Consider the following 25,061-nt stretch of genomic DNA (forward strand, 5'->3'; position numbering starts at 1 on the left):
TAGCATTGTTTTAAGTTTACTTAAATTAAAAACTGTTATATTTTTGAAGCCTAATAATTAATGTAAAAAAAAAAATCAGTAGCTGTATTAATATCAGTAATACTGGCCTTCATTCAGAAAAAGATGCCATTTAAACAAGTATTTAAAATATACTGTCTTTATGTTGTTTCTACATTAATTTGATTAAATGTGTGATTAATCTAGTTAGAGTTTTTAATCGATTGACAGCACTAGTTTTTAGTATTTTGTTTAATGCAACAACTCACAGTTATAGAAATGTAATATTTGGCTCAGGTTTTGTTGCTGGAAAAAAACACTAAATCATTTAATTGCTGAATTACCAATTATTAATTGAAATCAAATGTGTATGCAGTAACGCTTCTCCTTAACCAACCTTTGTGAATGTTGAGATCTATTTTACTGTGTCTGAATGATAACTTATAACAGATTTCCTCCTGCTGTCGATTCTAAATCTATTCTTTTTTGTATTTTATATGTGTCAAAATCTGTGTTAATAATAGAAAGGTCCCTGATTAACACTTGCAATTCAGTGTTGTGATGGTTTTAAAAAATATTCTGAAGGTAGTAAAAAAGGTATTAAAAAGTAGTAAATTTAACTTAAGGATTGCTGTATATACCCTGGTCACAGGAGAAGGAGGTGAGGAAGTGGAAAGAGGAGCTGTTGGATCAGAGGAGAAAGATGATGGAGGAGAAGCTGCTTCATGCTGAATTCAAACGAGAGCTTCAACTCCAGGCCATCGTGAAGAAAGCGCAGGAAGAGGAGGCGAAGGTCAGAAGTTCCTAAGAGGCTAAAACTGATATTTGTGAAACCGAGCGATATCGCTATTCCTATCGTGGTTCATTAGGGAATCTCTGTGTTAAGAGTATGCTGGTGATTTGTGTAGGTGAATGAGATCGCATTCATCAACACGCTGGAAGCCCAGAACAAGAGGCACGATGTTCTGGCTAAACTAAACGAATACGAACAACGGCTTAATGAGCTGCAGGAGGAACGCCAGCGGAGGCAGGAAGAAAAACAAGCCAGGGATGAAGCTGTTCAGGTATAGAACTTGTCTCGTTTTGCCCATTATCTTTCTTATATTTGTTTCATGCTTTAAATGTGCAATTGTGTGATGTTTTTCAGGAGCGCAAGCGGGTATTAGAGGCGGAGCGACAGGCACGTGTGGAGGAGCTTCTGATGAAGAGACGGGAACAAGAGGCTAGAATCGAGCAGCAGCGGCAGGAGAAAGAGAGGGCGAGGGAAGACGCAGCGCGAGAGAGAGCCAGGTCAGCATCATGTCCTGCCAAACAGAGCAAAATACTGATTCAGCAAAACACAAGGCCAATGCAAACAACCCCCAAGGGAGGAATAGGCTTTGAGAAACTGCCTGGTTTAGGGAATGTTTTACTTTATATCCCTTGAAGGGATGGTTCACCCAAAAATGAAAATTATATCATCATTCACCCTCAAGTTGTTCCAAACCTGTATGAGTGTCTTTCTTCTGCTGAACACAAAAGAACCAAAGAACCAAACAGTTGAGGAATTGACTTCCATAGTATTTTTTTTCCCCTCACTATGGAAGTCAGTGGGTGCCGTCAACTGTTTGGCTACCGACATTCTTCAAAATATCTTCTTTTGTGTTCAACAGTAAAAAAAAAAAGAAACTCATACAGGTTTGGAGGAGTAGGTCACTTTAAAATGAAAATTACCCTATGCTTTAGTCACCCTCAAGCCATTCTAGGTGTGTATGACATTATTCTTTCTGATGCACACAATCAGAGTTATATTAAAAAATATCCTGACGCTTCCAAGCTTTATAATGGAAGTGATGGGGTCCGTTAAAAAAGTGCATCCATCCATCATAAAAGTTCTCCACATGGCTCAGGGGGTTGATAATGGCCTTCTGAAGCAAAGCCATGGGGTCCATATATCCTAATTTAAAACTTTATCAAGTAAAATATCTATTTTCCATTAGACTGCCTGCATATCCACCGTCTAGATTGAGCTGAGGTGCCTGATTCCTGTAATCACGCCTGCCGGCCTTGCTCATAGTGGCAATCCACCTGTCACAAAAGTGGCCTCACTCTTAATTATGCATAACTTAAAGGCTTAATATAAATTAAACGGATGAGTTAAAAATAAAATCACCCCCCTCACAGATGTCATGAAGGGCAAAATTAGCTGTATCGACCAAAACCAATTTTTGGACCAGGCTGTAAACGTATTTTTTTTGTGCTGTAAAGTTGGGCATTTTAAAGGGATAGTTCACCCAAAAATTTGATTTTGATGTTTATCTGCTTACCCCGAGGGCATCTAAGATGTAGGTGTGTTTGTTTCTTCAGTAGAACACAAATGAAGATTTTTAAGTCCAACCGTTGCTCGTACACTTCAAAAAATTATCTTCTTATTTAGTCTTTTTTTTTCTTGTTTCCAGTCCAAATATCTAAATATTCTTAAATCAAGATGCATTTACTAGATAAGTATAATGACACAATATTTTTTTTCTTGTTTTCTGGGGAAAAACTATCTGGCAGTGGGGTGAGAAAAATGAATCTTATGGGGTTTTCTATGACCGTCACTATGAGAGTAAAAAAACACATAGACATACGAATCCATATTAAACCATGCGGCTCGTGGCGACACACTGATGTCTTAAAGGGTTAGTTCACCAAAAAAATGAAAATTCTGCCAAAAATTACTTACCCTAATTACCCTTATTATTCGATACCCGTAAGACCTCCGTTCATCTTCGGAACACAGTTTAAGATATTTTATATTTAGTTAGAGAGCTTTCTGTTCTTCCATTGAATGTATGCACACTATATTGTCCATGTCCAGAAAGGGAATAAAAACATCATCAAAGTAGTCCATATGTGACATCAGTTAGTTGATTAGAATCTCTTGAAGCATCGGAAATACATTTATTCAGCATTGTCTTCTCTTCCGCGTTTGTTTTCAAACTGCAAATAAAGATTCAAACGGTTATGAATCAGCGCATTGATTCATGATTCGGATCGCGTGCCAAACTGCTGAAATCACGTGACATTGGCGATTCAAATCTTTGTTTGCGGATTGATATCAAACACGGACATGTGCATGATAAATATGCATGATAGGTTTTATTTGATATTCACACTGCAGGGACCGTGAGGAGCGTTTGGCTGCTCTCAGTGCTGCTCAGCAGGAAGCCATGGAGGAACTACAGAAGAAAATCCAAATGAAGGTAAACTATCATAAGTAATCACATTTCTGACTCCCTTTTCAGTGTTTATCCCCTTTTCCGAAAATCCTGTACCTTGGACAATACTGCTAGCATGTCGAACTTGTTTTCAGCATGACGAGAGCAGCCGTAGACACATGGAGCAGATCGAGCAGAGGAAAGAGAAGGCCGCCGAGCTGAGCAGCGGAAGACACGCCAACACGGACTACGCTCCCAAACTCACCCCTTACGAGCGCAAGAAGCAGTGCTCGCTCTGTAACGTCGTGGTAGGTGCTGCATTATGGGATTCTCTCAGATCAATTTGATAATATGTTTAAGACCAACAACGTTAAGGCGACTAGGAATACTGTCTCAGGAACATCTGGGGCGCTCCAGACACGAGTGCAACGATTCCTACAGGGATGGACAGTCTGTCTTTGCTGCTTTGCCAGGCAGAGTACATAAAATACCAGACTACAAGGTGATTCAGAGGATTTTCATAGAGAATGCATGTAAATGAGAATTTAACTGCATTAATTAAACATGAACTCTAGGCGGAGATTAATAGCTGGGCGTGATTATGCTTTTCAAGCGACAGGCAACAAATCTTTGAGTGGCCGCATTTATCTCTGACGTGCCCAGCTTTTACTGCAACTGGGGCCAGACACCTTGGAGCTTCAAACTGACATCAGATTAAGCGCTGGGGAGAATGAAATCTTGTTAAAAATGTCAGATGACCTTGGCCAGGCTCTGACACCAGAGATCATCTTTAGGTCAGCGGGAAGCACTCTAGCTAATGACATTATACACAGACTGTCCTGTGTGGGCTCAACTCCAGGACTCAAAGGAGACAAACAACACAAGCATCCAGATACTGTTGTCCTCACCTGCCATTGGGAAAACTTTCCCACTTTTCAGTTCATTTCTGCGGCGAATGTTTCACTTTGATCGCTTTCATGCAAAGCCACTTTCAGGTTCAATTCTCTTGGAGTAACATTAGGTTAAAGGAAAAGGAATGTTCTGTCTCCGTTTATTCACCCTCATGTCGTTTCAAGCCTGTGTGAATTTGTTCTTGTATGGAAAACAAAGATTTTAAAATTTTACCATTCCGCTCATGTAGATTAATTTCAAACTTCTTTTATGCACTTTTTGCCATTGTGAAAGTTTCGGACCCCATTGACTTTCATAATATGGACAAAACCATCTAAAAAAAAATTTTTTTTTGTTCCTCAGAATAAATTTGTAAATGTTTTTGAAATTTTTATGAGGGCGAGTAAATTATTTTTGGGTGAAATATTCCTTTAATTGCTTTGATTATGGGCACAGCAGGGATATAGTTTAATTTTTTGAGGTTTGAACCCACAACCTTTTTATGTTATCGGAAATGTTTACATCAAAATGAAAATTGGCATTTACTCAACCAATGCAAACCTGTGTGAAGTTTAATTTCTGCAGGAACACAAAAAAGGTTGAACAATCTTTTAATTTAGCTTGTGTAGATTAATTTCTCCCTACTTGTTTATGTACTTTTTGACTTTCGTAATATAATATGGGCAAAACCATCTAAAATATAACACTCCTCAGTAGGAAGTAGTAAATGTTTTGAACTATATGTGGGTGAGTAAATTATTTTGCGGTGAAATATTCCTTTAATTGTTTTAATCATGGGCACAATAGTTTATTTTTGGTTTGAAACCACAAACTTTTAGGTTATTGGAAATGTTTGTAACAAAATGAAAATAGTCATTTGCTCAACCTCATATTGCAAACCTGTGTTATGTTTATCTTCTGCGAAACAAAAAAGTAAAAAATCATTCCAATCAGCTTGTGTAGATTCATTTCAAACTTCCTTTGTTCTTTTTGCCGTTTGAAATTTTTGGACCCCATTGACTTTCAAACTATGGACAAAACCATCTAAAGGAAATTAATTTCTTGGTTCCTCAGAAAAAAAATATTTTTTTTTTAACAATATGAGGGCGAGTAAATGATTTTTGGGTTAAATATTCCTTTAATTGCTTTGATCATGGGCACAACAGTGATAAAGTTAAATTTTTAAGGTTTGAACCCACAACCTTTTAGGTTATCAGCAAATTTCACCTCAAAATGAAACGTTCAGTCGAATACTGAACCTCATATTGCAAACCTGTATGTTATTTATCTGTGGAACTCAAAAAAGACAGAAAAATCTTTCCGTTCAGCTCATGTACATTAATTTTAAACTACCTTTGTGGTTTTTGGGTTCCATGCGTAAATAATGGGTTCAAAATCGGAAATAAAAACCAAAACGTTCTTCAAAATATCATGTGTTTTGTTCCACAGAAAGAGTCATACAGGTTTTTTAACAATATGAAAGTGAGTTTTTTTGTGAACTATTCCAAATGCACAAAAGTGATAACCTTTTCTGAGGTTTGGACCTTACACCCTTTGCGGTTATCTGAAAAGTTCCCTCAAAAATGAAATGTGATCTACTCACCCACATGCAGTTCAAAACCTATTTTATAAAGAGATGTTTTGATGGTGGTAGTTCAAGATTTGGCTTGAACCGTCAACCTTTTGCTTACCAGCTCAGATCTTTTAGCACTTAGCTATACCAGTGTGGTTTCTCATGCCAAACAGAACCATTACATGAATAATAGAGACATTCAATGGAGTAGGAGTCTTAGATGCTATTCACATGACCTCTTGAGTTTTCAGGACAGGTGAGCTGCTCTACAAACTCAAGAGGTGATATTCGAGCTGGTAAAAACAGTGCTTGGGGCGCCGACGCATTCAAAACCAAGGTGTCAAAGCTCTTTAGTCATTTTAGTTATCAGTTATTCATCAGTGTTTTCTGATTTTCTAGCTCTTATGAGATGTGTCTGTCAGGATCAAGGGATCATATGTAGCTTTAAAGGGTTGGGACATATGTCTTGACACCTGAGAACTGTCAGTGTATGAATGAGGCTGAAAAGTATTGTGTAGTAGATTGGTATGTTTCTGGCCTATGGCTTTTTATTTGGCGACTCGCCTCACACGGTCTCCGGCCTCTGTGTTTGTGTTGCAGATCACCTCTGAGGTCCACCTGTTCAGTCACATTAAGGGTAAGGGGCACCAGCAGGCAGTGCGGGACAGCAGCAGCATTCAAGGGCGGGAGCTGTCAGACGAGGAGGTGGTGAGTTTCCCCCACTAAAAAACACTGAAGAAACCAGGGTTTGGGAGAGTTTGATGCTTATTACATGTATGAATTACATGTACATTACATTCTAATAAATGTATAATAAGATCATTAAAAAACACAAATATTATTATAAAATATTAAACCGTTTAAATATTTTTAAAGATATTTATTATTTAAATGTATGTTCATTATATCATATTCAATTATATTATATTATATTATACTATATTAATTGTTATAATCATTATTATATATAATAAAAGACAAATATTATTCTAAAATGCCAAATTGAGAAACAAATTTAAATCAAAAGTTTTAATCAAAAATGGTTATTTATTATTTAACATTTATATTAGTTATATTATATTAAATTATATTAATTATTATAATAAATATTATATATAACAAACTAATTATTTACTAATTATTATTATAATAATTAGTAATAATAATTATTATAATTTACGTTTACAAAAAATTTACATTAAGAAAACATTTAAATAATGACAAATAAGCCCATTATATCCAGAATTATTGTTTAAAAAGATGTAGAATGAAAGCAAACAAACTGTAATTTTTTTATATACCTTAAAAACTTGTAAAATGTTTCAATTTGGGATGTTGCATATAAAAAAGTGTGTGAGATATTGTGTATATATGCATGTGTGTATGTATGTATGTATGTATGTGTGTGTGTGTGTGTGTGTGTGTGTGTGTGTGTGTGTGTGTGTGTGTGTGTGTGTGTGTGTGTGTGTGTGTGTGTATATATCATAATTATAACAACATATAATAAAATGTAACAATAATTCTGGATCCAATGGGCTTGTTTTTCATTTCCCCCAAAATTCCACCCAATTTTTTTATTATTATTATTAATTATATAATTATTATAAATAAAATAAAAACAAAATATAAAACTTAATTCTAATCTTGTTTACAAATTTGAATCTTTATATTTATAATGAATTATATTAATTCAAAGGTAATATATATATATATATATATACTTCATGTAAATAATTTCACTCATGCTCATGTTTCTCACAGACACACAAACAGCGCACACACACATTCAACTTCATTTTTAGGGTGTACATTTCATTTTATGATTTTGCAAATAATTTATCATATCTGTAAAGGTTGAGAGGATCAACAGCAACTTTCCCATATTTTCCCTGTTTTGTGGGACCATAAAAGGCTTCGAGCGAATCAACACTAATAGTGTTTGTGTGTGTGTGGCGTGGGGTGAGATCACCCTGCCTTGTCTCTGGGCTTGACAGAGTGCCTCTCCCCTGAACGCGGCTCGTTAAATGCGGGATCTCTCACCGCAATATGAGATTGGCTTTAACACTGGGCTTCTTTGTACGGCTGACAACTGTTGGTGCTATATGTCGCACCTTTGGCCCCTGGACCTCCTTCATTCGAACCTTTTTTTTTTTCTGCGAGTCATATTTAAACCCCCGGTGCTGCCTCTAAATCATTAGCCTTGGCCGAAGCCACCTTTTTTCTCTGCCTGACAGTGTGATAAACACACAGTCGAGCCACCGCGCCACGTCTAGCAACCGCGCCGCGTCAGGTGCGGCTGACTTAATGAAGCCTGTCTGAATTGTGGAGCTTGATGTATTTAATTGAATTAACTGTTCACGTGGAACTAGTTTTAAACGGCGTTCATTTGGTTTACATAAAAAAGGAAACCGTTTACCTGTGATTTATACGCCGCAATCTGTAACAGTCAGCAAAATTAGCAAAATTGGAAACTTCAGGGTGTCTGCACTGTAAATTTGTCCTAGAGTTCATTACCGTGTCCTTGGCTCTTATTGGAAAAGAACTTCCTACTAATATTTTCTCTTCTCTAGGAGTTTATAAGCAATATATGTCAAAATGTGCAATTTTGGTAATTCGTTCACAGTTGCTGCGTTTTAAGGAAACCTGGCCACAGGACTTGTTTGGATAGTCTTGCCATGGACGCTCCGGTGCTCCTTATTTATGTCTTTGCTCATTTTGGTGTGCAGTATTTCATTCACACAACCGCCAACTATTTTCCAGTCGGCACTTCCATAATTCTTGCCGTTATGAAAGATTTTTAATTAAAACTAAGATGGTTGGCTGAACTGTGCAGAGGTCACAACGTAGTTTTTCAGCGGAAGCGGGTCCAGAGCCTCCGTCTGTCCTCGTATTTAGTCATATTTCGCTATTTAAAAGACTCTGGAGTTAAATTGAAAATACAGCGATTATCAACAGCAATGGATCAGTGTGGCTGCAGGACACTTGGATTGCCTCTTGGACTCTATATTATCCTTTATTGGTTGTCATCTGTTCTGGTTTAATGTGATATATCGCCGCTCTAGGCCCGTTGTGTTTGACACATAGGAGCTTTATTTATCCTCAACCTTTGACGCCAGATCAGGAAGAGAAACAGCTGAATGTTGAGTTATTCCAGCTAAAATATCACAGTTTGTCAGAGTCATGGCCTAGTGGTTGGCTCATGGATTTAAATCCAGACTTGTGTTGTATATTTTATATATATACATGTATTCAATAGAAATATATTATATTGACCATATTGAATATATAAAACATAAAATAATTAACACCCCAGAGCTATGCAGTTCATCTTACATTTCATACAGTTGGTTGGTGATGAACATGATTTAAAGAAACAACTTACTGAGTCATGAATCCTGTAGAATGCCCCTAAAATGTCAAGGCACAAATACCTTGTATGATTTTTTTGGTCTCATATTTACATTGATCAGAAATAACATTATGACCACTGACAGGTGAAGTGAATAACACTGATTATCTCTTTATTACGGCACCTGTTAGTGGGTGGGATATAACGGTATTAGGCTGCAAGTGAACATTTTGGAAGGAGCAGTGGTGAACCGCGACAGGGTCATGGGCGGCCAAGGCTCATTGATGCACGTGGGGAGAGAAGGCTGGCCCGTGTGGTCTGATCAAACAGACGAGCTACTGTAGCTCAAATTGCTTAAGACGTTAATGCTGGTTCTGATAGAAAGGTGTCAGAATACACAGTGCATCGCAGTTTGTTGTGTATGGGGTGGCATAGCCACAGACCAGTCAGGGTACCCATGTTGACCCCTGTCCACTGCCCGAAAGCGGCAACGGTAGGACGTGAGCATCAGAACTGGACCACGGAGCAATGGAAGAAGGTGGCCTGGTCTGATCAATCACCTTTTTTTTGTACATCACATGGATGGCTGGGTGCGCGTGTGTCCCTTACCTGGGGAACACATGGCACCAGGATGCACTGGGAGAGCCCTTTACTTAATTCCTGAACGAATCAGCAGTTTGAAAGATTCGAATGAATGACTCAAAGACTTATGCGACGCCCCAATTCGCCTGCTTGTACCATGCCTTAAAAGTATGTACTCTTTTTTTTGAATAAAAAGTACATTCTTTTGAGTGTGTAGCAGAAGAGTAGAAAAGTTTTTGGACATACTATCATGTCATACAATTGCGTCTTTGCTCTGTCCTTTGTCATTTGACCATAAACTGGCCAGTCAATCTTGTCATCACAGTTTTTAAACGGTTTTGGTCTGTAAATATATCGAAACACAAAGCTTCTGAAAAAAAAATCGAAAGTTTATGTGTAATAAATTCTGTTGAATCAAATAAAAGCAATTTAATATTTTTAAAGCTTTTTTTAAAGCTATGTGTTTCTCATTCAACACAGTGATGACCCCTAGCCTAGAAATCTAGACGCACCCTAGCGGCAGCAAATTTAATTTGCCCGCAAGTGTGGTCTAGCAACTCTCAATTCCTATCTGAGCTGTATTCCTCAGAATCTGGACGGCCCAATCAAATCGTATAGGTAGGCTATAGAGTCGGCGGGCGGGGCCATAATGACGACGGCCGAGTTGCGTTTGCGTGCTTCTAGTAACACAGTCTTCTAGTAAACACAGAAACTGGCGAACTGCGGCGGTCTTTCGAATCAGCTCTGCCCGCGCCTCCGGAAGACTTGGAGTTAAGCTTTCCTCTGAGAAAAGAACAAAGAGCGGCACTGAAGTCATTCTTAAAAAGGGAAGATGTGTTCGGAGTTTAGCCGACCGGATACGGCGAATGTTTAATCAGTCAGCGAGGAGCGAGCTCCCCTTCACCCTCGTTGCTCCGGTTGGTGTACCGCTATCCTATCGCGTGCAGAGGGAGTTTGAAAGACAACCGTTTATCCCGCCCCTCGGATTGAGCCCTGCCTATGGTGAGTTTCCAGACCAAACATCTTGATGTGAGTCTGGCTTGTCAGGCTAGATGACCCCCATATCTTTTGGGAGTAATTTCTCAGCCAAATTTGATATGTGATTAATTTAATTTTAAAAAATTGCTTGTATTTTTTTCAATTGCTAAACTATTCATTATTATCTTAATTATTAATATTGCATTTAATATATATGCCGTATATGCTATTAATAATATGCTATTAATAATAATAATAATAATAATAATAATAATAATAATGTTGTTTTACTTATACCACTAAAACATAAAAGTAGAACTTACTAGTTTGTATATTACTCAAAATATAGCAGTCCTTTCCTTCATTGTCCTCAGAACTTCTTTCAAAACAAAGTCGTTATGTCAAATGATGCATCCAAGGTTAGAATGTCATCCTTCAAGGGATGTACAAGTCACATTTTTCTGTGTGGTTACCTTATACCTTCTGTCTTTACATTGTACCTGAATGACAAACAGCTGTCTGTTTCACATTGGGGGAAAGACATCTTTTGCCGGCTCTTTTGTGTCACACAAAAGAGTGGAGGATGGGACATGTATCAGTGTGACGATGAGCGCTTCACCATGGCCCCTGAGCATCGGCAGAGTTGTGATGTTTTGAGTTGTCTCTCATTACGCCCCACATAAAGCACTGTGTTTTTTTTAGGTGTTCTAGCCCACGGGCTGGCCTCTGTCACTTTTTATATCTCTCAAGTCTCCTATTAACACCATGTGCAAGTGGACACCAGTCCATCACCTGTCCATCGAATTTGATAGGTCGTCATATGTCACATTGTCCTTTTTTCAAGAGCATACATTTTTAATGTCGTTTTTTTTTTAAGGAAAGCATTACTATTAATATTGCCGATACTTTAGAGTTTGTGTTTTCTGAGACTTGCTAATATTCATCAAAGTGAGCTGACTATTTTTACCGATTTTGAAAGACCAAAATCATTTGTGACCCTGGATCACAAAACCAGTCATAAGTTCCACGGGTTTGTGGCAATAGCCAACAATGCATTGTATGGGTAAAAATTATTTTTTCTTTTATGCTAAAAATCATTCAGATATTAAGTAAAGATCATGTTCCATGAACATATTAAGTACATTTCCTACCGTACATATATCAAAAATGTATTATTAGTAGTAATATGCATTGCTAAGGAGTTCATTTGGACAACTTTAAAGGCGATTTTCTCAATGTTTCGATTTTTCTTTTTTCTTTTTTCACCCTCAGATTTTCAAATAGTTCGGCCAACTATTGTTCTATCCTAACAAACCATTCATCAATGGAAAGCTTGTTCATTCAGATGATGTATAAATCTAAATTTCCAAAAATGGACCCTTATTACTGGTTTTGTGGTCCAGGGTCACATTTAGAAAAACTTTTTTTTTCTGTAAATCCAGAGCAGTGGTGTTACGACATGATTTTTCTCTTAAAGTATATTCTTTAATTAAATTCTAATCAAGTCTCAGACTGTTGAAGCAAATGACTATTGCCATAATGGTTTTCCATACTTCGGGTTCACTTGCACATTATGAGCTTAGCTCCAGCCCTGGTCTCCTTACAGATCTGTTTTTGCGGCGCTCCCCTCTCCTTCAAACCTCTCTTTATAATCTCAAGATGGTGCACGTCTTTGAGGTGTTATAGAAACAATCCCATTAAGTGAACGGCAGGCAAAGTAGATCGCCTTTCAGAGAGATTACTCAACAGATGCCTCTCTGGCCACAGGGAGGCAATGGTTATGACTGCAGGGCTCGACTCCTGTTCCCGAGGGACACGGGGGAGATGCCCCCTCAAGCACACACACAAGATCACTCATCCATTTGAAACACTATATGATGCAAATGTACAGATTTCAAACGGAGGTCCGTATGGCAATTTGTCACATTTGTCTCAAACTAATTCATTAAGGACAGGTGTCAAGCATTCGAGGTTGTTTTGCGCTGTGGTCGTTAAAACTTAGTTATTGTTCGCTTCGTTATTGTTCAAAGTTAATGGACCCTGTGAAGAGCTGTTGGATGAAACGAAGAGCTGATGTTTGTGCAAATGTTCATTTCGCTCCACCTCCTTATGTGTTATTTTCTCATCCTTATTGAGTACATAACTCGTCCCTCACCGTTGGCCCAAGACATGAATGATGCCGTTCTGACATGGACGATAAAACAGGTTAAAAGTCCCAGACTTTTATCTTTTAAGATTTTTTTTTGGTGTTTTGGTGCCTTTTATTATGATAGGACTGTAAGCAGACCGAAAGCGAAGTGGGAGAGAGAGGGGGGATGACATTGGGATTGGGAAAGGTCCGCAAACTAAGACTCAAACTCAAGTCGCCCGATATGTTGGATAGGTTGGCGCTGACCCAGACTTTTATTTTAAAGGGATACTTCACCCAAACTGAAAATTCTGTCATAATTTACTCACCCTCAATGCCGTTACAAACCTATGACTTTTTTTTTACTACGGAACAAAGATAATTTTTATAGAGTTGAGGTCAAATCAATGTTGGACCCCATTGACTTTCTTCGTATGGACAAAAAAAGACACAAAGTCATACAGGAATGACATGAGCTGTGTCATCCTTTAGTAAAGGATTGCCTGAACGATCTGTGTATGTTTCATTAAATACATTTTATACATCAATCTTTTGAAGCAAACACCAATTATAGTCAGATTAATGTATGAACATGACAAAGGAAAGCAGCAATTGCATTATCTGTTAAGGTGTGGTCACATTTACCGTGGTTCTGCGAATTTTTACGAGCGAAATTCAGAATATTATCCACTCAGATTTCAGAATTGGTTCAAGATGGTCACACGGATTGAAATGTTGACCAATAAAATGCTGCTTGGTTTGAAAGTGACTCTTGTGTGAGCTGTGCTACATACATCGCTACACGCTACACTATTGACAAGTCAAGGAACTTTTTTGGGTCTGTAAAATTTCACAAAATTTTTGCTAATGTGACTGCACCTTTAGTCCCAACAGTAATGTATAATCAGTCGGTATAAACTATTTAAAGGGTTAGTTCATCCAAAAACTTAAATTCTGTCATTAATTACTCCCCTTCATGTTGTTCCAAACCCATAAGACTTTTGTTAATCTTCGGAACATAAATTTGAAATCGGAGTGCTTTTTCTCCCTGCGCAACTATTACTTTGACTCTTCCAAAAGATATTTATTTGTGTTCCGAAGATGAACTAAAGTCTTATGGGTTTTGGAACGACTTGAGTAATTCATGACTGAATTTTATTTCTTGGGCGAACTAACCCGTTAAGTGAGTTTTTGAGAAGTTATTGCTTTATTCTGACTAAAACCAAACTTTTATAGTGCCTGTAAATGCACTTCATGACTTTGATATATGTATCACACGAGTAGCTGTGTGATATCACAGCTATATATATATATATATATATACAGCGATATTGCACGGGTACGAGTGTGATATTGCGCTTATACAACAGTTTGATGGCACTTTGAAAAGGGTTTTGAAAGAGAAGGGTTTGAAAAACCCTCTTTTGGTGCTTTTTATTATGATCAAAATCAGAGAGATCAGCGATCAAACTCAGACTGTCGGAGAGATTTGAATCCATAGAGGAAGGAAGTAGTTTCTTCCTCCATGGATTTAAATCTCTCTGACAGTTTAACAGTTGTGGCCAAGCCTCCGTTACTAGTTCTCAAACGTCACTTTAGAACTAATTACGAAGGAACATTGAATCGCTTCATTAAAGCTTATTGTATTATGAAGAGTAGAGTATTATGAGAGAGATCGAATAAATTTTTTAGTAAAAGTTTTATTACCTGCATTTGATATAGCTTTCATTCTTTAGGTCAATCGATCAAGGTATATGGTATATGCAAGGTTATTTTATTAACTGATACGGCATATTATTATTATAAAATAATATTTATTAAACAAAATATCTAAATGAATAATAGCCATTATAAAAATAAACAAGCAAATGTACAAAAGCAGCGCTCTAGTACAGGATTGAGTTAACTATTGCCTAAATATAAAGTTATGAAACTTTATTTTTCCCTTAACCCCAAGATTGCCTGTTTTATATACCGCAAATGAATTATATCTCATGTTTAACCACTATCTACATAAGAGCCAGCGGCAAAATCCCGAAGGACTAGTCGAGATGAAGCTGATCTCTGCGGGTACATGAGTGCTTAACGGTCGCACCTGGAGCTCGCATCTGTGAAGCATCTAAAACAATTGTGAAATAGCTGCTATGTTTGTATACGTCATATTTGAGGTCTAAACAACTACATTGTCGCCTAAAAAAACGTTTAAAACGTGACAACAACAGTAGTACACTCAAAAAAAGTACTTGTTGAATTTTTCTTTAAAGATGTGTCAGGTGGTGGCACACAACTATATTGAGCAATTTTTACAAATAACAATTTAGTTATATGAACAAAAGAAATTCAAGTAGAGTTGACAATTTTTTTGAGTAAATACAAATCATTTAAATTTGTCACTGTTACATAATGTGGGCATTTTACTTAATTATGTTATGTTAAAATTATAAAAGTTTATTATGTGAGGTGAACACATTTATCAATTTAATTTACCCTTAAAACGTTTAAATAACAACAAGCATATTTTCAGAAATGAAATACAAAAATAATTAAGTGCCCACAGCCTAAACACAGGCACCACTCTTCTGCATAATGGTAACCACAAAATTAAAGAAACTGCTCAATGTCCAACATAACTGAACATTAACATACAATCGTGGTCAAAATTGTTGGTACCCCTGGTAAATATGATCAAATATGGCTGTAAAAAATAAATCTGCATTGTTTATCCTTTTGATCTTTTATGAAAAAATTCACAAAAATCTAACCCTTTCATTAAAGTAAAATAATTGAAAATGAGGGGTAAATCACATTATGAAATGAATGCTTTTCTCCAAAACACGTTCGCCACAGTTGTTGGTACCCTTTTATTAAATACTTTTTGCAACCTCCTTTTCCTAAGATAACAGCTCTGAGTCTTCTTCTATAATGCCTGATGAGTTTGGAGAACACCTGAATAGAGATCAGAGATTATTCTTCCATCCTGAACCTCTCCAGATCCTTCAGATTCCCAGATCCATGCTGGTGCTTCTTCTCTTCAGTTCAGCCACACATCGTCTATAGGGTTCAGGTCAGGAAACTGGGACGGTCATGGCAGGAGCTTCATTTTGTGCTCAGTGACACATTTGTGTGTTAATTTTGATGTTTGTTTTGGATCATTGTCCTGATGGAAGATCCAACCACGGCCCATTTTAAGATTTCTAGCAGAATCCATCAGGTTTTGATTTTTTATCTTTTGGTGCTAGTATCCATGATACAATGTATCTGATCAAGATGTCCAGGACCTCCAGCAAAACAATAGGCCCACAACATTAAAGATCCAGTGGTATTTTTAGCCGTGGGCATGGGGTATTTTTATCCCTGTTTGCACCAAACCCATCTGGTAGATTTGCGGCCAAAAGCTATTTTATAGTTTCATCTGACCACAGAACCCAGTCCCTTTTGACTTTCCAGTCGTGTCTGACAACTGAATGTGCTGGAGTGTGTTTCTGGATGAGTGAGGAGTATTTTTCTTGAATCCCTCCCAAACAACATGTGGTGATGTAGGGGTTGTTTGATTTTTGATTTTTTTTGGCTTTCTGACCCCAAAACTCAACTAATCTCTGCGATTCTCCATCTGTGATCCTTGGAGAGTCTTTGTGCACTCAAACGTTCCTCCTCGCCATGCATTAGGACAATATACACACACGTCCTCTTTCAGGCAGATTTGTAACATCTTTAGTTAAATGGAGCTTCTTAATTATTGCCCTGATGGTGGAAATGGGGATTTTCAGTGCTTTAGCTATTTTCCTACGGCCTCTTTTTATTTTGTGAAGCTCAACAATCTTTTGCTGCACATCAGAACTATATTCTTTGGTTCCACTCATTGTGATAAATGATTACGGGAATTTGGCTTTTATGCCTCCTTATATTTCTACTCCTGTGAAACAAGACATCCTAGCTGGACAATTTCATGTTCCTTGTCACCTTGGTGTGCTAAAAAAAAAAATATTATTGTAAATATACTTTAGAGATTTTGCTCATTTAAAATTCTAGGGGTACCAACAATTGTGGCCAATGTGTTTTAGAGAAAAGCTTTTATTTCATAATGTGATTTACCCCCATTGTCAATTATTTGTATAATCATACTTAAATGAAAGGTTGGATTTTTGTGATTTTTTTTTAATAAAAGATCAAAAGGATAAACAATGCAGATAATTTTTTTACAGCCATATTTGATCATATTTATCAGGGGTACCAACAATTTTGACCACGACTGTAAACTAACAATATCTTTCCCTTTACTGAAAACACATAAAATAACACTTTAATCCCTAAATTTACTCTCCTAACATAGTCCCTTGCAAAGCATACTGGGAACTACAGATCCACTGCCAGTTAGTTATGTCAGGACAAATATTTCATGCAGTCAGTCTGTTTTAAATGGAATATATTAGGTTGATTGAACACAGTTAAATTAAGTTGAGACAAAATTAGACATGTTTAAGTAAAATGGACAGAATTTAAATGGGTCATCTATAAAGGGCCTGAATAATTTTTTTCCGGTGTATTTGTACATTTTCTCAAAATTTTCTCAACCGCCATGACAATCATCGCAAGTAGCGTGATGACACTGGGAGAATATTGCACGGCTGGAAAAGTCTCACAGCCAATCAGATTCGAGGACCAGAAAGAGCTGTTGAATAAATAACGGTAAACACTGGAAAGATTCTTCTACCATCAACAGGGCCGAAAACATTGAATGCCATTTATTCTGACAGCTGGTCTACATTTGTAACTGTAACTTGAAGGAGGAACCAGGTTATGTGTTTGCCTCATCCAGTGCATGTACCTGCGTATCTGAAGAGCTCCAAAATCAACCTAGTAGGTTTTTGGCTCCCATCCTCCTTTAGCATACGGCCTCTGAAGTATCGACTCAGAGTGGGAACTCTTATCTATCTCACCCGCTGCTCCCATCCTCCGAGGTGCCGGATGACAGAATAATTGGATAATTGCTTTCTGGCACATGCATCACGTCGTCCGAAATTGAGTTACATCCGTCTTTCTTTCCATGGAAATATCGGCATCATCAGAAAGAGACGGAAAGCTATACCTCTCTCCCCCCTCAGCACTTCCGCCGCATTAATGCCAGCAGCGAATAGAGGAGATGCCTTCATAATTGTGGAGCACAATGCCTGGGCCGGGAGGACTCTACATGCCACACAAAGATCTTAACACCTGCTCTTTCAATGGAGGTGCTCCACTTTACATCTATTGTGGGAGTTGAAGCCCTGCCGTTGGACATGTGCTATGTGGAGAGGTCCTGCGGATTTGACGTTTTGATGTTTGATCTCTTCTCTTGTCACTCCGTTCTGACACGCCCATGTGTCCCCATTCCATTGTCCTGTAGGGACTTTTCTAGATGCACGTGGCTTTGAACCGAGACGTCTGTCTGTGGAGCTGTAATGAGTTTAATGTGCATTTATTTTGGCAAAATATGGGCTAGTTAAAACAAACTTTGATAAATTTTTCGCCATTCATTTGTACATATTCGGGTCTTTAGCCACCCGGATCTATATCTAACATGGATGGATCTGCACCTGTTGAGATTAATATAAAACTCTTGATATTAGCTTAACAATTACAGAAGAATAAAATAAAGCATATTTAGTTTCCTTTTGGAGCTTGTATGGGGTCAGTTTGAGCAGATGTGTTATACCGTCATCACTGTCCTCATCAGAGCTCATTTCCCAGTACATTCAGCATCTGCCTCATATTCACCATCTCAAACATATTCTCAAAACTATCATTTTCAACATCTTCAAAAACAATATTTTGATCGCTGACAGCTTCATCACCAGATCCACCATCAGTGACAGTGACACTAATATCTGATTCTGTTCAGTTCTTGCTCTGCAGTAAATCTCTGAGCTATTTCAGGTTTTGCTGATGAATTTTTCTGTTCTCTTGTTTTGTGCCTGTGGTAACTATGAGTGAAACGTCACTTCTTAATTGTGTATCAGATGTTTCCACCTTGTGGTCATCAAAGACAAATTTTTTCTTAAAAAAATACTTACACTCTTACACACCTCGGGTCGTTAGAGACCCTACACAGCTTTTACAAAAATAATAATTGTGAAAACAGGCATTTCTTACAAAATAAAATTATTTGTATATTGTTTATAATGAATAGACTGAGGAATAATAACAAGTCTGAAGTCTAACTTTAAAAAAGGATGAGGAGGAGGTTAGTGAATGATGTCCTAAGTCACTGATGTCCCGGGTCACTAAGACCCTAGTTAAGTTTTAAAGGGTTAAGCCTTCTCATCCTTTCATGCATTTGAGCACACGTGGCATGTTTGCTTCCAAATGGCGTCCATATTGTTTGTTCTCAATTGATATGTTTGAGTCAAAACAAAAAAACAAAACAAAAAAAACTCAAAAACGAATTTGATTTATATGCCCTTTTCCTGAAAAATGTACAGTAAATTAAAGCTAAAATAAGTTTTGGGTTCAAAATGTTTTAAAACTTAAAAAAAAGAGAAAGGCTGCAATGGCAACTTACTGAAATAAGCTGCAGTCAGTGATGGAGTACTCGAGTCCTGGACTCGGACTCGAGTCCTTATTCTCTGGACTCGAGTCCGACTCGAGACTCCGTTCTCTGGACTCGTGACTCGACTTGGACTCGCGAAATGATGACTCGTACTTGGACTCGAGTCTCAAGGATATAAAATCGGAGTTGAGGATTCATCAAATGATTTACGTTGTTTCTGAGTAAATAGGTTATAAAATTTGATATAAGATGTTACACTTTTCCTGTTTCGGGCTCCAAGACCAGCCGCGAACCGTGATCTTTTTTCCCCTCACAGACACTGCCACCGCTCGCTCTCCTTGCTTGACCACACACTCACTGATGTCACTCACTTTACACCGCATTCTCCTGCATTATTTGCGGGCTAAATGTTGTCATTAGGAAATGCAGAAACTATTATTGACTAATGCATATATGATAATAAACAGAGGAAGCTAGGGTTGGGCGATGTCTGCCTATTTGGCATCAGACGTCATGTGATGTCATGTGAATATACAGTGACGGGACATAACTGCCAGATTCAAACTGTGTTTTCTGCAATGGCTGGCGCTGAGCCAAAGACGGACGCGCGCAGCGCTTAATCCCCTTTATGGTTATTTTAGATTTCATTCAGATATTTAAATACATATAATTTATAGCAAAATAATACATTTATAGTTTGTAAAATACACAAATGTGTCTATGGAAGCAGCAAATAAAATCCTTTCAAATGTATTTGCCTACATACAGTACAGGCTAAAGGTCTGGACACATTGCTGTATTGTTTTTGAAAGTAGTTTCTTCTGCTCATTAAGCCTGCATTTATTTGACAAAAATACAGAAAAAAAAGTGTAATATTGTGATATATTATTACAATTTAAAATATTTTTTTTAATGTATTATCCTTTAAATGATCATTTATTTCTGTGATCAAAGCTGAATTTTCAGGATCATTCCTCCAGTCTTCAGTGATCATGATCCTTCAGAAATCATTCTAATATGAGGATTTATTATGAGTGTTGGAAACAGTTCTGCTGCCTAATATATTCGATGAATAAAAGGTTCAAAAGAATTATTCAAAATAAAAACATATTTTCAAATAATATAAATCTCCTTCACTGTCACTTTTTATCAGTTTAACACATCCTTGCTCAATAAAATTATTGATTTATTTCAAAAAAAGAAAGAAAAAAATGACTGACCCCAAATTACTGACCAGTAGTGTATATTGTTGATACAAAGTAGTTCTATTTTTAAAACATTTGCTTTTTTTAATTTATTTTTTATTCATCAAAGTATTATAAAAAAGTATCACAGGTTATGAAAAAATATTAAGCAGCAGAACTGTTTCCAACTTTAATAATGAATCATCATTATTATAATGATTTCTTAAGGATCATGTGACACTGAAGACTGGAGGAATGATACTAAAAATTCAGCTTTGCATCACAGAAATAAATGATCATTTAAAGTATAATTAATTGGACTCGAACACGGGACTCGAGCCTCGACTCGGGCTCGAACTCAGGTAATGTTGACTCGACTCGGACTCTTCTTTGGTGACTTGGACTTGGACTCGACTCGGAACACTGGGACTCGAGACTCGACTCGGACTCAAACTCAGGTAATGGTGAATCGACTCTTCTTTGGTGACTTGGACTTGGACTCGACTCGGAACACTGGGACTCGAGACTCGACTCGGACTCGACAGTTGGTGACTGGACTACAACACTGGCTGCAGTACTAACATTATTAAAGCTCTAATTTAATAAAATAAAAGAATAAAAGCCATAATAACAAAATTACTAAAAATAAAGCTTAAATGAAAACTTAATATAAAAAGTAAAAGTAATTAATAGTAATACTGGTGTGCACACAAATTCAGAAGCTATACTGGGGAATTAAAGCTGCACTATGTAATTTTTCCGTCCGCTAGAGATCGCCTATTCAAAACAAAGGTGTAGTTTGATGGCGCCAAAATTGACTTTAGAGTTTGGGGAAATGTGGTCTTCACCTCACGGTATAACACCGGCCTAGTGGTTTTTGGATATTTTACAGCAAAAATACTACATAGTGCACCTTTAAATGTATTTCTCTAAAACCTGCCACATTGTGTCTTTTGAAGGTAAAGTAAAGTTTGTTTTTGTGGCTTTTTGTCACCATCAGTTTATTTGAAAAAGTAACTGAGGTGTAATTGTATAAACTACAAAGGAAACAAGTTACTTGTTACATTAAAGCTACACTGTGTAACTTTTTTTGTTTATTCTTAGCTAAAAACACTTAGTTCTTTCAAAAATATATGTGCTCATTAATGTATATTTAGTTCTTTCAAGTAATAAAGTATTCTGGTAAGTTTATAATATGCCATTGAAAATACATACGGGTGAGGGGTTCGAATGCCGGTCGCCATGTTGCCCCTCCATCTTGAAAGTACATTAGTCAAAGAGGGACATACCCGTAAATTCAAGCTTCGCTTTTCGCGTTTTAACACTCGATGGCAGTCATGAACGAGATCGAACTGGAAGCCATGTTCATCTTGGACTAAATTGGCCACCGTAGGAGTTAAAACGAAATCGGAATTGAAAGGAACTGTAGCTTGTAGCTTGAAAAAAGTAATGCATGTTACTTGTTACGTTACCTAAACAATGTTTAGAAAACTCAAAATATGCAATAAAAGCTCTAATATGAAAGCATTTACATAATCTGTCTTTTCTTTTTTTTTTCTTTTTTTTTTTCTCAGGAACACCTTTCTCAAAAAAAGTACATCGTAGACATTGTGACCGACAGCAGCGTGCCCTCCGACAGCGCAAAAGATGGAGAAGAGAGACAGAAAGCTCGGAAAAAGGCCAAGAAACTGCGGGCTCGCATGAACTCAAGGTGATGCGATCACATTCTCTTCTCTCTTTCTTTTCCTTATCTCCCTCACACTGTGTGGCTGAAGCGTGGTGCTGTTGCTTATGAGAGCTTTATGAGTGACAAGGAGATGGAGAGCAGAGGCGATGTGCATCCTGGCTGTCCACACCGCAACACTGATGAGCTTAATTTATGGCCACTCTCTGTGATTGGGGAAGAAAAAGTGAGAATCGATCTGTTAGCCCCTCCCCACAACTCCCCCACTTTCACCTGTTAAGAGCTTTTCTCCTAATTGGTTGCCACCATGCTGCCAAAACTGAAGGCTTCTCTACTGTACAATAGTATGTTAAAGTATGTGTAAAGCATGCCTGTTTTTCTCTCTTCCAACTATTGATTTTTAAATGAAGTATCAAAGAAAATCAATAGTAATCAACAAATAGGAGCGAACGCGTCTCAGTGTCAGATCGTAGACCTGGGCACTATCAATTTTGCCTCCTGTCACAAGTGTTAGTGTGTGTATGTGTGTGTGTTGTGGTGTAAGTATGAGCATTAATGTGGTATGTTTGTTTGTCAGTAATGCTAAAAGTGGAATGAATGTCTTCAGAGATTGTTTGAGTTTGTTTAGTGTACTATCCTAAAGGGCCGGGGAATTTATTTTGACAAAAAAAAAATCCGTGCCGGAGAATGTGTGCTACCGACTGCTAATGTTCAGTCTAATCGTAAAAGTGTATTCCATAAGGTTTTTATTTGACGTTCTTTAGAAAATGATTTACAGAATAACTACAGCCATTAATGAATGGGTGTTGATAATTTCTCAAATGTGGAGGATGAACAAATTCTATATACAAACTTGTACATATTTCTGTGTTAATAAGTTATGATATTTGTTGGTTATATATAAAGTAAATGTATATGTTCAAACTAGTGTGGTCAAAATTGTTGCAACAATGTAATTTTTTTCCCCTTTGGCTAGCGTTAAAATAGTATATGTGACCCGTCACGGAAACCAGGGACACAAGTCGGCAGCTCTACTTTCAAGCAAAATGGGAAAGAAGCTTTTTTCCCCTTCAAATGATGTGATTTTTGCTGTTTTGCAGAATCAGTTAGTTGAAATCACGAAGAAGCCTCTCCGTGTTTGAGATGGCATTAATGGTATATTTAAAAGCGTATATTTTGAGGTTGAAATCGCCTTGTTTTGTCTGTGTGTATTTCCATACCGGCTTTTTTTATTGCCCCGCCCTCCAAGGGACACGCGCGTGGCTAATTATTTATGCAGCGCTCTGGCCGGCTGTAGAGATGATCCAAGCGATGATGAAAGCGGCATAATAACACTGGATTATACCCTAATCGACAACTGAGCGAAGATGAAGAAGAGGAAGAATGTATCAGACAGGCGTCAGAAGAGTTGGACCGTAAGAAATCAGAGGCTATATCGATAGTAACATTTGACGGGGATAAAGACAGAGAAATGGGTAAAGTCCGTCACCGTGGCTAGTGTAGGGGATAAGGCGCATGTCATCAAGTTTTGCCGCAACTCGGATCAGGGTTCGGTCAGAGTTTTGAATCTGCCTTTTGCCAAACTCTCTCTACTCCCTTTTCCCATCACATATCAGATCGGAAAGGCATTTATTTTCAAAAAGATTTGAGAAAATATTAGAAAAGTGGAAATAAAGCATCTAACGTGTTTATTTATAAGTGTTTCTCGGTTAGAGAGTGTGGCAAAAGGCGGATTCGAACCTCTGATCGATTTGTGTCAAAACTTAATGACATGCGCCTTACCCCTACACTATAGCCACAGTGACGAACTTTTCCCATTTCTCTGTCTTTATCCCCTTCGAACAGCCGCACAGTACATCCACTCAGAAGACCCCGGCAAACAGAAAGTGTGCCCGAACGACTTATTTCCTTGGAGGCAACGAGATTTGCAAGAATACTTTTCTGTTTCTTATGGGGTGTGTTTCCATAAACACAAAAGTTGGTCGTTATGTGTTCATTCTAAGAACACACACACGTTATCTCATGTTTAGACCTTCCCATACCTACCTATTGGTCTTAACTGTCGTTTTAATTGTAATTGTTAGCATCGTATCACTTGCCAAAAAACCCCATTACTATAATGGGCTTTTAGATAATATTAGCATTTGCTGCCCTTTATTATTAGTAGTATGCGGTCCGATTTTTCCTGTTGCATCTGTTACTAGCAACCATGCAGCGTTACAGGGGGTATGGTGGCTTATCTAAATGAGGTGTAAATGAGCCATATTGTCACTCCCAGCAGGTGAGAACAGGTGAGTACTGCAAAACTTCAGAGGCTGTTTTCTCTCGGTTAAACTTTTCTAAATGTCTACATTCAGATGGCCACAACTTCTAACACAATCAGATTTCCATGTGTTACACATCGTTGGAAAGCTTGGAGACTACACTTTCAGAATCTGTGAATAACTCAAAATGCCTCAGAGCCGACTTGTGTCCCTACTTTCCATGACTGGTCACATATCTTACAATATAAGATCACGCTATATTCAAACAAATGTTTTTAAACCATTTACGAACAATGAGAAAAAAAAGAGCATGCAGTGCCATACTAGCGCGTCTGTGACACACACACACACACACACACACACACACACACACACACACACACACACACACACACACACACACACACACACACACACACACAGTGTTTCCATGTTTTATGAGGACTCTCCATAGGCGTAATGGTTTTTATACTGTACAAACCGTATTTTCTATCCCCCTACACTGCCTCTATACCCCTAAACCTACCCATGATAGCAAACATTCGGCATTTTTACTTTCTCAAAAAACCTCCTTCTGTATGATTTATAAGATGTTTTCCTCATGGGGACCAAAAATTTTTCCCACAAGGATTTCAGAAATTGCCATCTTTGTGGGGACATTTTGTCCCCATAACGTAGGGATTACACACGCACACACACACACACATGGTTTTTGTGAATTGT

General features: G+C 37.6%; 1 protein-coding gene across 4 annotated transcripts in view; it reads left to right on the forward strand.

Moving 5' to 3' along the window:
• The window catches only part of scaper (S-phase cyclin A-associated protein in the ER), a 177,138-nt gene that overhangs the window by 43,703 nt on the left and 108,374 nt on the right, over positions 1-25,061 (forward strand). For all 4 annotated transcript variants that reach the window (XM_067435766.1, XM_067435768.1, XM_067435767.1 and 1 more), the window contains 7 exons: positions 650-790; positions 906-1,061; positions 1,145-1,287; positions 3,143-3,224; positions 3,335-3,487; positions 6,244-6,351; positions 21,965-22,101. In XM_067435766.1, the coding sequence (XP_067291867.1) occupies positions 650-790; positions 906-1,061; positions 1,145-1,287; positions 3,143-3,224; positions 3,335-3,487; positions 6,244-6,351; positions 21,965-22,101 (920 nt within the window). The remainder of the gene's footprint in view (positions 1-649; positions 791-905; positions 1,062-1,144; positions 1,288-3,142; positions 3,225-3,334; positions 3,488-6,243; positions 6,352-21,964; positions 22,102-25,061) is intronic.

This window comes from Pseudorasbora parva, chromosome 25 (assembly GCF_024679245.1).
Source record: "Pseudorasbora parva isolate DD20220531a chromosome 25, ASM2467924v1, whole genome shotgun sequence".
NCBI lineage: Eukaryota > Metazoa > Chordata > Actinopteri > Cypriniformes > Gobionidae > Pseudorasbora > Pseudorasbora parva.